Here is a 14,759-nt window from a genome sequence, read left to right on the forward strand (position 1 = left end):
ATGAAGTCTTCTATCCCCAGAACTATGAGCCCTGCCCAATTACGTTAGCTTGTGTCCTTGTCTATGACTGCGAGGATTAAAAGTGGGTGTGGTAGTTGCAGCCAGCTCTACCTGTTTAATTCCCACCCACCAGCCATCCTGCACTGCCCAGCCAACCTTGTTTCTGTTGATGATTCCAATGTGCTTGACTCGAATGGTGGCAATGGACAAAAGAGGCTTGTTCCCACACAGAGAGGAGACCCATATATGCAAAAGAGCTACCTCAGGCTTGGCAAAGCCTGAAACCATCTGAAGTGGTTTTGGGGTATGTTCAATTCCGACCTCTCGTCCAGGCCTACTTTGGAAAGTTGCGCAGTGATGTTTCATGACAGAGCATTTGCAAGCAGGTTAGGCCTTCCTTTTAGCTTGTGTGTCAAAGCGAACACGGCTCTAGAATAGAGTCCAGGCCAGCAGCCACGTGAAGAATGCTCTTTCTTTGCTCAACTCCAGGACCTTGCCACATTCCTCCCGGTAGCAGCGTCAAGTCTTCGGTTCAACTTTGGGAGGGCTGACTTATGCCTAATTAAATATGTCACTGGTATGAGAGATGGATTTGAATTTGTGAAATTTCCATGATGACATTTCATGTTTGAGTGACTTTACTGCTTACACATCCTAAAGTGCAGCAGAAGTACCCAGAAGGAAAAACGAGGTTAAAACATGGTGGGAATGTTCCACAAGCATACTTGACAAAAAGCAGCCTTAAACTTACTATGCCTGGCTTTCAATTTTATTACACATACATGTAGTTGAGGTTTTATACTATGCAGTCATGAATGTCTTTGTGCGTATACTCCTTTCCTAAGTAGTCTCTCTGGTCACCTCAAGGTCGCCTTGCATGGCACGCGGCCATGACAAGGCAGCGAGCCCTTTGACGTGGCTTCCTGTCTTTTATCTGAATTCATGCAGACTTTCCGTCAAAGTCCACCTCTAATCAGTACCTCTTATCGCTGCTGCTGTCATTTTGAATTTAGATTAGCAATAAAACATACACAGTCAGAAATGAATAAAGACATTTTCTCATTAAGACAAAATACATGACAGTATATACAAATTAGGTATTCAGACATTATAATGACATTTTGAAAAAGGACATACCCCGCCTCCTGCCCCAAATCATCTGGGATAGAATCCAGCTCAGTCAGGGCAAGCGACATAGAAAAGGAATGGATTGTTGTTGAAAAACTGAAATTTCCACCTTGTTGCCTCCTACTAATAGTCTAAGTGAAGTTGTTAAATAAATTCACCATACCATGTGGCCCAGGCCCTACAGCCTCCTGAGTTGAATATGAGGACAAACCTCGATACATTCATTGTAGAAACCTGGCAGAGCCCCATCAGATGCGGTGGCCATATTGGATGGGGCAAATTCCCAACAAAGGCAGAAGCCTCTCAGATCGGGAAATGCCATTAGCTTTTATGTTTACTCCATTTATATGTTTGATGTTTAGCCTTTTCAACTTGCCCTGCTCCTTCCAGCGGATGTAAAAATGCTGACGTTAAAAATTGTGGGCAAAACTGAAGCCTGATTGGTTATACTAAACTGAACTCTCCCATCGGTAACGTAGTTTCAATTAACTTGAAAATAACTACTGATTCTGGAGACCATGGGTAGATTAGATTGACATGCCAATACACAGGCTGCAATGTGATTAGATTAAAAAAAAGAAAAAGAACATCCACACACATGCAAGAAGGAGTGCAGCCAAGAGAAACACTATGAAATAAAGATAACAGACTGTTGAAAATAAATGAATACTAGAATTTAGAGTGTAAATGTACTTTGGTGCTTCTGATTTAGGCCAGCAAAGAAGGCCTTGCTGGCCCTGACGGTTCACCACTGGCTTGTAAGTGTTCATAATAATAACAAAACGTTCAGTCTCACCACTGGCAACCATTCAAACTAAAGTTTGTCCAGTACTTTTCAACATTCTTGGCTTTGTTGCAAAGTCATCAGGATTAGGAAGAACCTGTTCATTAGGTCCTGCCGGGCTGCACGAGAATCGTATTTTCTGAATCAGCTTTGCAATACGTGGTATATTACTATAGCAAAATACCGGTCGATTGTTTTAGGAGCTGGTAAAATGCCTCCTCAGTCACATAGTGGGAACATTTAAGCTTAAACAACTCTTGGTTCAATATCTTCCTCAAGGATATTTATTTTGATATGTTTGAAGGAAACAGGAGTCAAAACAGCAATCTTCTGATAACAAGCCGGCCATTCACCTTTAATCTGCGACACCATTACAGTACAAGCCTCCCCCATCACACCGAATAAAAACAGCCGCAGTTATACTCAGTTACAGTCCGCGGAAAAGTAAGTGCAAAAACAATGTAATGCATTACTGTGTAAGAATTGAGTCGCGCGCGTTGGACATCCAGTAATTAAGTTCATGATCATTTTAACGACTTGGTATGTGCTCAGAGTGGACAGCATGGATTTATTATGTTGTAAATAACACCCCAAAAAATGCGGATAGCAATAAGATGAGTCGAGCCACTTTAGGATATCAGTTGTTGTCTTCCCCAGACATACTACATTATTACTTCATAATAACAAAAAGAGACTTTGAAACATAGTTTTGGGTTGTCGGCAACACATGCTCAGGTCGGTGAGCTCTGTGCAAAACATTTCCTGCTTTTTTTTTTTTTTTTTTACTATATAATCATTAAGACACATAATAGAAGGAAGTTCAGCATTTAACTCAGAAAGGATGGAGTGAGACTGAGCGCCTTGACCTCCAAACTGGTGTTTTCTGTATACTTAACAGTTCACTCTTGACTAGTTCCGACACATCTTATCGTTTATGTTAAGGAAATATTTTGACATTGTTATCGCATTGGCTTCGGAACGTCTTTTACATAAACAGTGTAATGTAACAGAGGTGCTGGAGACGGATCCAAATATGGGCCCGTAAAGCTTCCCAGTGGGGGTTGGGTTTTGCACTCCCACCCGCTGTGTAATCTCTGTGTGTCCAAAGCAAACATTACACCATTGTTTGAGAAATGTGAACTCCTCATCGGCATTATGCTGCTTTTACTGCTGAACTGTGCTGACGGTAGCACGACAGTGTGGCAGTTATATAGCGCACCTCATTTTCTTGTTCCTATTCCATTCAAACAGCTAAGATTATGTCCATGCAGTGATCAAGAGGCTCGGCCCAAGCACCCGCCCTCCCTCCCCCCGCCACCCTCTTCATAGCTTTTACACACCATCATAAATGGGTCCAAAGTGCAGCCCGGTACCAGATTTTAACAACGCCTGTCTTTGTTCAGTTTGTCCCTATTTTCATTCCCAGTCGCTGTGTCTATATTGAAGTATACGTGTTCTTGTTACTTAGGTAACAGGAGTTTATGTAACAGTGTTCGACAGCCTTCAGGGCACAGATTAGTCAGCCCTCAGGGTGTGTCTTCTGAGTAAATCCAGGGGTCACTTGCTCTGTTTAGTTTTCATCTCTTTTCAAGTTTCTGATCAGACTTTGAGGGCACCGAGTTTAACATGAATACGTTTGACCATTGTTCACCTGTTTCCTGACAATGCCGTCCTTGCGGAACACACATTTCCACCGCCCCCATTTCCCACCTCCCGCATTGTAACTCCGTTGCTATAACAACTGCATAAACAGAGCTGTCACAGCATTAAGATGAAGTCTCAAAAATGACACAGCTTGTATTCACCAGCAGGTTTATTGTTTAGACGGCGCATGCAAACACACACATACAGACATTTCTTCTATGCCGTGAACTTTAACGCAGCCTTCCGTCTCCTCTCAGTCTCAAGCCCAGCCTTCAACTTGCATTTTCTGTCAGTTCTTTTTTAATTTCACTTATCAGGTGTAACAGCTTTTATTAGACAGTGTGTGTGCGTGTGTTTGCAACCGTTTGTTGTCCTGCCAGGTGGCCCTTTTAGCCTTTTAGCTGGAAGTGCGCACAGTGGTGGTCGTGACTGTGGTCTTGCTGCTCCCTGTGAACAAGACAAAATCATGGCAGCGTTTCAAGTTTCCATGCGGTTATGTAATATATCCTTGCCTGGCATTAAGCATCACTTACCTGAACCAATTGGCCTGAATTGAGAAAGGAAAGAGAAAAGGAACAATGACTGGCCGGTTCAAAATGTATGTTCTCCAATATACGTTCCCTCCAAATATGTCTGTTTTCATCTACCTGGATTCCTCTGAGTCCAGTAGGCTCCTGTAGGTTGCAATCTCCTGCTCCAGCCTGGTCTTGATGTCCAGCAGCATCCTGTAGTCCTGGCCCTGCTGCTCAATGCTGGCGCGCACGTTGGCGAGTTCTGCCTCGAGCATGTTGATTGTGTTCTGGAAGCTGGCGAGCATGGCGCTGTAACGAGCCTCTGTCTCTGCCAACGTGTTTTCCAGCGCCCCTTTCTGTAGAGGGTTACAACAAGAAGCGCATGTGTACTTGCACCACTGTCACACTGAATGTGAAAAATAACGCAGACCAGCCACACCCTGAATTGTATCTGACACTGTGGCTATGTTTTCAACACTTAGTGTTTTTATTTAACGTCCTTTTTGACTCGTTGCAAAAGTCACAGGGGGACCTTCTTGAACTCCAGTGACCCGCGGTCTTACAAGACCATCGTGTTCTGCATTCCTTCCCTTTTCTTCAAGCTCTTTAGTGTCTACCAGAATCTGACCAGACTGTGAAATGTTTTCCTCTCCCAGTCCACCCCTCCCCCTTGCCTCCCAAACGCATTCTTCTGTAAAGCCCTCCTTCCGCACCCTTTATCACTGTCTCCTTTTCCCTGGACAAGAGAGGCATCTGGGAATTTTTGCTCATATAAGGCGAGATTGTGTGAAGGCCGTCTGGCTTTCGTCTCTCACCATGCTGAGTTGGGACTGCAGCTCGATCTCCAGGCCCTGCAGTGTACGTCTCAGGTCCCCGATTTCTGTCTTGGATGTCTGGATGGTCTCTGTGCTGATGGTCACCTCCTTGGTCAAGGCGGCCGACTAGGGAGAGAAAAGCCCTCAGTATAATTCAAAGTATATGAGTTTTTTTTTTTTTTTTTTAATGTAAAATTGTGTCACCTTCTCATTAAACCAGGCTTCCTGGTCGCGGCGATGTTTATCTGTGATACTTTCATACTGGGCGCGGATCTCCTCCAGGACTTTGTTGAGGTCCTGTTGGGGTGCGGCGTCAACCTCCACATTGACTGTGCCGGACAGCTGTGATCGCATCGCTGCCAGCTCCTGAGTAGCACACCCGCCCACAAAAAAAAAAGTTAGAATTTTAAACCTTTTGAGAGGGCGTTCTAACAAGAATTGCACTCGTGAACAATATGGTACCTCTGCATGGTTCTTCTTGAGGTAGGCCAGCTCATCTTGAAGACCCTCAATCTGCATCTCCAGGTCGGCTTTAGTCAGAGTGGTTTGGTCAAGCAGGCGGCGCAGGTTGGCAATGTCGGCTTCAACAGACTGCCGCATCATCAGCTCATGCTCAAACCTGATTTTGTCAAAGAAAGTGGAATGAACATGATTTTTGGAATATGAGCGCCGATTAAACTAAACTATGCTAGCCAAGATCTTACACTTACTTGGTTCTGAAGTCATCAGCAGCCAGTTTGGAGTTGTCAATCTGGAGGAGGATGTTGGCATTGCCGATGGTGGCGGCCATGATCTAAATTGGAGTGCATTTGGAGAATTGGTCAGATGCGTTAGACAGCAGCTGTTTTTTACTTGATACAATCATACGTATGAGCCAAATCGACATTTCTAAAACCTGTATCAGTTTTCCATGGTAATGATTAACAAGAGTGCAAACTTCTTGCATGGTGTTGAGCCAGCCTACCTTGTCCTTCAGGTCATTGATAATGGCCCAGTAGTTGCTGTAGTCCCTGTCGGCCGCAGGCCCCTTCTGCTCGTAGTACTCTCTGATCTGCTTCTCCAGCTTGGCGTTGGCAGCCTCCAGAGAGCGCACCTTCTCCAGGTAGGAGGCCAGACGATCATTCAGGTTCTGCATGGTGGCCTTCTCGTTCAGCTGAATGGTGTTCTGGTCCAAGGCATTGGACAGGTCGAAGGAGGCTAAGCCGCCACCGTAGCCGCCGCCGTAGCCGCCGCCGACCCCGGATGAAACAGTGCGCATGCTGGAAGAGGAGATGCGAGGACCTCTGAGGCTCAGTCCGGACAAGCTGTGAGCTTTGGGCGCAGCTCTGGATGAGTAGCTGTAGCTCTGTCTGCTCATCGTGATGGGCCCGCCGGAGATGCTGTAGCTGGACTGCATGGCTGAGAGTCTTTCAAGAGAGGAGACGAGAGGAGTTGAGCCGCTTGAACCAGGAGTGGAGATGGGTAGCGGCAAGCCGACTCCTGATATAGTGCTGGTCCTGGGGCGGGTCTGGCTGGTGGGAGGGAGGGGAGGAGGCGAGAGAAGGAGGGAGTTTTGCTCTGCCCTTCAACACAGGCTTGACACAACCACCATTTGTTTTTCTTTAAGGACCGATGGGGTTTTTTTTCCCTTTCCCACTATGAGGGCACTCTCGTGGAATGTGTGTGTGTGTGTGTGTGTGTGTGTGTGTGTGTGTGTGTGTGTGTGTGTGTGTGTGTGTGTGTGTGTGTGTTTTGCTGCTTTTGTGTTCATGTTTGAGGGAGCTAGAGTTCTGTACAGGTGTGTGCGTGTGCGTGCGTGCGTTTGTGTGTGTGCGTGCGTGTGCGTGTGTGTGTCTGAGAGTGTCACTTTTAACATTTCTGCATGCTTATCTAAATACCTGCTAGTCTACTCTCATTCATACCACTTTGAATATTCACATGCAAATATGAAGTGACTCGCTGCTTTATTTGCATTTATGCATGACAACTTTAATGTCATCACTTAGCATGCACGTTGTTCCTATCAAAAAACTATGGACTTATCCTCGCACTCTGTAGGAGGAGTGGACGTTTCATAACTGAACTTGTGGTGGTGACCTTATGGCCAACATTTAATTTAAAGAAAAAAAAACCATATATATATATATATATATATATATATATATATGTTTTTTTTTCCCCTTAGTTATTGACAAGCCCATGAGAAAGGAATCTGTGCCTCTATTGTTCACCATATCACGCTCGACATCTCCTCCCAGTTCCTGTGTGTGCGCTCGCATGCATGTGTGTGTTCTTGAGTGTTTTGATTTTGGCCCCTGTTACGGCCTGTTTTGGGGAGGAAACGGTGCGTATGAAGGGACTGTGTGTTACTCTCGTGTGTGCATGCAGGACTGCTGGAGTGCAAGTGTGTGTGCAACTCCTTATCTCCGTTTAGGCTCTGGGCCAACTTTTCTAGCTGTTGGAGATGGGAGAGGCTTGTGGGGTCATCACCCCTCAGCCAAAGGGAGAAATGACTCATGCTTCTTATTGGTTGTAGCAACAGGGTTTGGTCTCACTCTGCAGTACTGTGAGAGATCTTTCACTGCTATGTTTCATGAAACCCTGTTCAGTCATTTGGTGATTGCCTTGAATTTCACTGTATGATGTATGATGAACAAACTATTTTGCTTGCTCAATGCACTTCGAGGTGAACATACAAAAAGTGGTGTTTGAACAAACAAAATCACAAAGACCAACACTCTGGCCTTTGTTTGTAAAGGAGTAGTGAAGTTCTGTTGCAAGCATGGAGGAAAGTCAGCCTTTTCCACGTTCTTTTCACATTGCAGCGACGTAAAGATTATTTAACACCTTTAATTGTCATCAATATGTGACACAAAATGTACTTCCAAGTAAAATCTTTTTTTTTTTCATGTGACCTCCCAGAACTACTTGTTTTCCTCGCACGTGCAACAAGAAATAACTGTATCATTCCTTCATTCATTCATTTTCCGAACCGCTTTATCCTCACTAGGGTCGCGGGGGATGCTGGAGCCGATCCCAGCTGTCTTCGGGCAGTAGGCAGGGGACAACCTGAACCGATTGCCAGCCAATCGCAGGGCACACAGAAACGAACAACCATTCGCGCTCACACTTACACCTAGGGACAATTTGGAGTGTTCAATCAGCCTGCCATGCATGTTTTTTTTTTTTGGAATGTGGGAGGAAAACGGAGTACCCGGATAAAACCCAGGCATGCACGGGGAGAACATGCAAACTCCACACAGGAAGGCCAGAGCTGGAATTGAACCCGGTACCTCTGCACTGTGAACCACTCGATTACCGGGCCGCCATAATTGCATCACAATTTGTAAATGGAATGCATCCTGCAATTTCCTCGCAACCAGTCCAGGGTGCACCACGCCTTACAAAAGATAACATTGTGGCTAATGTTAATGTTTCAGTAAAATAATACATGTTCCTCCAGTATGCAAGTAAGTAAACGCCCATTTGCTGTGTCTACTTCATAGCAACATGACATGCAAATCGTACCTCTTAAAATGGAGCGTCTCAAAAATGAAAATGACTGCGACTGTGAGCCCAGTATCTTACAATAAGGAGGATAGTGTTACATTTACTGTACATCTAATGAAGTGGTGCCTTGACTTATGAGTTTCATCCATCCCATTACCAGGCATGTAATGAAATCACTCATATGTCCAAACAACTCTCCCCGTTAAAATGAAAGGAAATGCCATAAATCTGTTTCACTACCCCCCAACCCCCTAACCCGGTTTTAATAAGGGGAAATAGCACTGTTGGAAATATAAACATAATCCCCCCTCCCCAAAAGTAAACGTAACATTGAAACATTTTGAATGTGGCAAAAAAATCGAAATCGTTCAAAAAAAAAAGTCTACAATTCATGGGTATGTCAATAAAAATCCAAATAAAGCTGCACAAAATATATATATAGAAAGAATAAAGAAAAAAGTCCAAGACAAAAGTCATAAAACATAAAATGACAATAAAACAATCTCTCTCTCGCTCTCTCTCTCAGCTGCTTCTGCTTCTGACTGTTGCACTAATTGTAACATTTAATCATTGATATTTACATGTAATTATGACATTATTTTGAATGTACTGTATGGTTTTTTTGGAAGTCAAGTATGTAGACTCATCTTGTGTGTTTTGAGGCTGATTTTCATTTAACATCCAAGTCTCCAAAAACCCGATCATCAAATGCCTCGAAAGATAATCCTGAACAATTGAAAATCCTTGACATGCGCGACAATGGCAGACACGGTCTCTCATTTTTCAAAATTGTTACGCATGTACCAGGCTTCAGAGTGAAAGTTTCATTTCAAACTGTTGGATATGCTGCCTGATATGTGTGCAGCAAAGTGTCCCATTTAAGTGCAGGCCACAAAGTAGAATATCTATAAGAGACTGACAAAACTTTGTCGTGCATTTCACTCTGCAGTCACAGCATTTTCATGCAACGTGGAAAATGGGCCTTTACACCCAAACCAAATGACTCTTGCTTACATCGTTGAATTGAAAAAAAAAACTTCCATAATTATTCACTCCTGAATTTATTTATAGTGCCTGTTGCGATAATTCTATGGCAATCACCCGTGCATTGTGTGCGTCTGTGAGCACGGGTATGTGTGTGCGTGTTCGTGTGCATGCATGCCGGGATTTTGCAACAGTCCTGATTTTCAAGAGAATTTCAAACTCCTACGAAATCAGCATGAGTGCAACAGGATTTGGAGCAAAGTCTGTATGTCACAACCCTTGCGTAGAATTAAGATCCAAAGATTTGCAATCCATAATTACGCATTATCTTGAACTTTTTTCTGTATCGCCCACAAATCTTCAAACACATTCCTGCTCACTTTATCTAAATGCTTGTGTACTTTATGGGAGTGTTCACTTGTGATATACTGCATGACTGTGTGAAATATCTTCTGCCCACTCCCTTTTTCCAATGCCAGTGCTTGGTCAGAGAAGTCAAGTAAAGCCAACATGAGCTCACTGCATACTTGAAGTGAACGCATCCACCTGGGTGGATTTGGAGTTGGCCCTTCCATTTCTCATCTCGTTTTCGTCCAGAGTTCTTACTTGTAATGCCTTGTGAAAGTTACGTCACAATCCTAGCCTACTGATGACACGGGGCTGTAAAATAATTACCAAGTTGTGAGGGAGGGAAGAGAAATAAATACAGTGGAACATCCGAGGATGAACATTAACTGTACTGGAATGCCGGTTGAGCTCTGATTTGTTCACTTTTGAAGATCTCTTATTATTTTTCAAGAAATATAAAAAGTTTATAAACTGATGAAATGGACACGGAAAGCACACAAGAGGTTGAAATCTGATCGGACAAAAAAATACAACATATACACACATAGTACTTGAAGCAGTGCAGCTGAGTGTAATGCGACAAAATGAAGAGAATAGACCTTTGAGATCAAATTGATCCAGTTTTCATCTAACAATTAAAAATTAGGTTGTAATTGTGGGTAAGTTTTTCTTTAGTGTGTTGCCCAACAGAAAAGTCTTTGGTGGGCCTGACAACCCAATGCTGGTCAGTATAAACAAATATTAACAACTTTGATGTTACAAAGGCGTAAAGTGATTTGTGTTGATAATGCATGGCACAGATCTACTTTTTTTTTTTTTAACAAATATTCAATGCAACAAATGTTTGATTCTGTGAATTGAGGTCTCACAGAATTTGTTGATTTCTGGCCTGACGACATGCAGTCCCGTCTTTTTCAATATGTTAAAAGTTTAAAAATCCAGCAAATCCAAAGAAAAAGCAAAATGCAAAGCGATTCAGCTGTTTGTCTTTGAAGGCAGGCTCGTAAGTCAATATAAATCTGTCAGAGGTATTCTGTCCGTTGCCTTCAGTTAACACGGCCCTGGGAATGAAAGGGAAAATCACAATGGGAAATCTATTGTCTGCTTCACCGTATCACGCTCAAAACAGTATCTGTTATTTTCTTGTATCCCAGCAACAAATGAAGCATGTCACTCACTTCTCATGCTTAAATGGCACTTACTATCTTCAGGTCTGGTTACAATGGTCACTTTAGCATACATGAACATTGTTCCTTTCTTATAAATGCTGATAATGGTCTCTGATTAGGCACATCCAGATCAGGTTTTACATGAGCCACAGTCTACAGCAGAGTTAGCAGTTCTCTGTATAGGATCAACAGTGAATCATAGCATGCACTCCTCGGAGGCTCCTGTCAGTGCACCACACCCCACCGCATGCATTATCACATCCTCTTTCAACTATTCGGACTGCGCTGTGCAATAGCTTCCAGCATGTGACGCCTGCGCCAAAAGTCCAGCATACGCAGTTATTGGCATGCACAATCCAAGTGTGTGTGTGTGTGTGTGTGTGTGTGTGTGTGTGTGTGTGTGTGTGTGTGTGTGTGTTAAACATTCACCGACATGTGTATAAAAGCTCGTAAAGTCGTCATCTATTTCAATTTGGGTAAGCACACAACTGCGTGCTTGTGTCAATAGATATAGCTTAGAACATTAAAATGATTTGAAAAAGATTAACGTGGAGTGAGGGTGGGGTGTTACATAAAAGAGATATAAGGGTTTTTTTTTAATTTTTGAAAATTAATTTGGAAAATAAATGATCAGTGGAACATGTTTCTGGTTGTATCTACATGTTGCTCTCCAAAAACCTTTCATGTTTACTTGAGATGCCTAAGATCTTCTTCCTGCTGTCGTTGACAATACAATGAAACACCGTGTCGCAAGATAAGAAATACATGATATTAACATCGAAATAAAAACCAACGTCTTAATATTTCTTGCAGATCCTTGTACAGGTATTTGACTTTGTGTATTTGACAAACACATCAGATCATCCCAGTGCCACACCCTTCATGGGATCAGATGCTTTAACACTGGAGGTAACTTTTACGGTTACACAGCCTCCTCTAGTGGCAATTCATAAAATACAGGCAGGCCAAGAAAACTAAATAGTGGAGTCAGAGTTCTCCCTTGTCTGTTTGCACAACAACAACCATACATGTTGGTCGATTAAACCAGTTCACCATTTTCACTCGCAAACCACAATACACAATAGAAAACCATTCCATGTAGCAGCATTTTTCTGAAGGGTTCCACCACCGTGTGGCATACTCGTTAAAAGCAAACGTGGAACACCACGCCTACAGTAATGTCTGATGTAGTACCAAGACTGACCTGTGAGAGGCAGCGTGGTGACTCAGAGCAGCCAGATTGCCAGAAAATACGAAGAAGAAGAAAAAAGTAGTCACGATTCGTAGTACAAGTAATAATTATTGTGGTGAATGACAAAAGATACAGTTATGCAAACACTCAACACTACCAGTTGCTCCTCTTTTTGTGTTTGGCAACACTGCAACCTTCCGGTCGCTTACTAAATGACTGTTGTTCCATTTCGTGTCGCACTAACAGAGTTCTTTGCTCTGTTTTCACCACCCACATAGGTTTGCTCGTGAAAATGGTGAACTGGTTTAATCAACTAACATGTATGCTTGTTTTTGTCCAAACGGACAAGGGAGGTAAAACCTCTCTCCTATACCACAATCACTCCAGATAGTCTTTTAGAGACATTTGATAATCAGGCCTTTGTTACTATGCAGGAAAGGGAAAAAAGCTCAAATTTGGCCCAAATGTTAGATTACAAGTGAGGGCTTTAATTTCACCCCCAGGGGAACCCACTGTGGAACAATTACAGTCACTGATGTGTTTAAAAGAGGAATGACAGTACGGACACATGCTTTTCTCTCTCTTCCTGTGATACACACAGACACGCTGAAAGTATGTGGGGTTTTTTTTTTTTTGGTTGTTTTTTTTTTTTCTCACAAAACCTCCACAATGTGCATGCCTGCATGTGCACAGCAAGAAGCTGCATAATGTGTCAGAACTTGTAGGTTAAGAGCTAAGAAGAGAGAGGCCCAAATCACCTTTTGTTCAGATTGCGGTGCACATTAATTCTGTCGGTTCTTTTGTTAGGAAGAGGAAGAGTGGGCGTGGAGGCTTGCTGGGGGGTGTTGACGTATACTGTGCCATGATTGGTCACTGGGCTATTATTCTTTAAACTCGCTTGACTCTCCAACACTGCTTGCTCTTTGGACAAGAATCATGTGTGAATTAAGGCCAGCCTGTCTGTACTACTGTATAATGGCCCGAATGGAATTTGAACTTGGGCCATCTACCCTGACCGGTATTTGAACCCTACTCCCCAAATCAGCCCAGTTACCCACTGAGCCATCCAGCCACCACCAATATTTTATAAGAATATCACATAAAATTTATTTCAAATTTTATTTAGACAAAATGGCCACCAGCTTCAGCTCTCGCACCTTCCCAAATCTGATCTTCAACACAATTTGCTGTGGCAAAATTGGGTAAAACTAACCCACTCTGCTCAAAATCCACAGCTGCCCAGCCCGTGGGTTAGGAAATGTTGGATTCACCACTCTGCGCCTTCACAAATCATTGGAGTGACGTCTGTAATTTTACAACCTCTATTGGTTAAATTATGTTTGTCCCTCAGATTGGTTGCGCTTAAAATGCGCACCAAAGATTGTTGTCTCACATGAATAAAAATTCAATTGCATGGTGCATTTTTCAAGGCAAAGAACTGATTTTTATGAATCTAGGTCAACCAACATTGTTGCTGGCTGGCTTGTATCAAACCCGGGGATGTTTCTTTTGGGTGTCTTCAAAGCATCACGTATGATTGGAACAGTTAGCTTGCACACAAGAAGAGCACACAGATTGGAGGTCTGCCGAGCCTGCATCAGCATCTCTGCCGAGTTCGATGTGTTTTATTTAAAGTTTTATTTTGATTGCAATATATTGTAGTGTAGAAGTTTGGAGTTGTTTGAAGGTCATGTATTGAAAGAAAAGGTATGTCTTTCTTGCTTTAGTATTCATCGTCATATATGCAAAATGCCGAAGTCTCTTCTTTAACATGACTGTGTATAGCATATTTGTACATGAATTTTTGTAATGTGATGGTATTCTGAAGAGTTGGATTAATTCAATTAAGACTGAAGACCCACGTCCGAAAGTCACCTCTCGCCACTGTACAACAGTATCTCATTCCCATTTGTTGACAGTGTAAGTATGTGAAAGCAGGGGCTAAGGAACACTTAAAAAAGTGTACTTAAATATAAAGGAGGAGTGAAAGTATATCTGTACACCCATCACGTCTGGCTCAGGGAATCTTCCGTGGTAAACAATGAGTCAGTGCAAACAGTTATAAGTCTTAATTCCCCTCTTTTTAAAGCTCAACACACCTTCCAAATCTGGTGGAATCTTACGGACAAAAAAGAACACTGTTGCAGACCAACCTGTGTTAAGTCGCACCTGCGATCAAAACGTTCTCAAATGACCTCTTCAATATTGTTACTTTGCCACCCTCCCAGATGTGCAGCAGCGACGAACGGCGACATGAGGAGGCAACGGCACCTTTGGGTCAAGGAACAAGCAGCACAGTGTCCCACCACACTCGGCCAGCAGATAGCGCTGGAGGACAAAAAGTCTTGAAACGAGGTCATTGTATTTTCTATTTATTGGAAAGAAATGGTCAAATAGTGAAAAACGTGTGTAAAAACACACGTCTCACCGATTTTATAGTGCTGTTGCCATGAATGTAGTTTTTTTTTTACGATCCCTGCGCTTGTCTCCTCTTCAATTAGCAGGTCCCATCTTGGAAAAATCCTCGCTCCTCACGTTTTTAAATGAGCATCGTAAACAAATGACGAAACACGACGTTCTCTGCCAAAAACTATCACACCCAAAATTATATAATGGTTGACTCACACTAAAATGATTCCTTTCACTGGCATTAAACTATAAATGTGTCCATTGAAGCTCTACGGGTATATCAAT

The 14,759-nt window shown here is 42.9% G+C and overlaps 1 protein-coding gene across 1 annotated transcript; it reads right to left on the reverse strand.

Moving 5' to 3' along the window:
* Positions 1–3,707: 3,707 nt before the first annotated feature.
* Positions 3,708–6,352, reverse strand: LOC109527492 (keratin, type I cytoskeletal 19-like). Its single transcript, XM_019889477.1, has 8 exons — positions 5,848–6,352; positions 5,594–5,676; positions 5,346–5,502; positions 5,088–5,249; positions 4,884–5,009; positions 4,204–4,424; positions 4,090–4,103; positions 3,708–4,003 (listed from the first exon to the last, which is right to left on the reverse strand). The coding sequence occupies exons 1-8, from the start codon at positions 6,277–6,279 to the stop codon at positions 3,954–3,956; spliced, it is 1,245 nt and encodes a 414-aa protein (XP_019745036.1). The 5' UTR covers positions 6,280–6,352; the 3' UTR covers positions 3,708–3,953.
* Between the last annotated feature and the right edge of the window lie 8,407 nt (positions 6,353–14,759).

This window comes from Hippocampus comes, unplaced genomic scaffold, assembly GCF_001891065.2.
Source record: "Hippocampus comes isolate QL1 unplaced genomic scaffold, H_comes_QL1_v1.1 scaffold86, whole genome shotgun sequence".
In the NCBI taxonomy this organism is placed as follows: domain Eukaryota; kingdom Metazoa; phylum Chordata; class Actinopteri; order Syngnathiformes; family Syngnathidae; genus Hippocampus; species Hippocampus comes.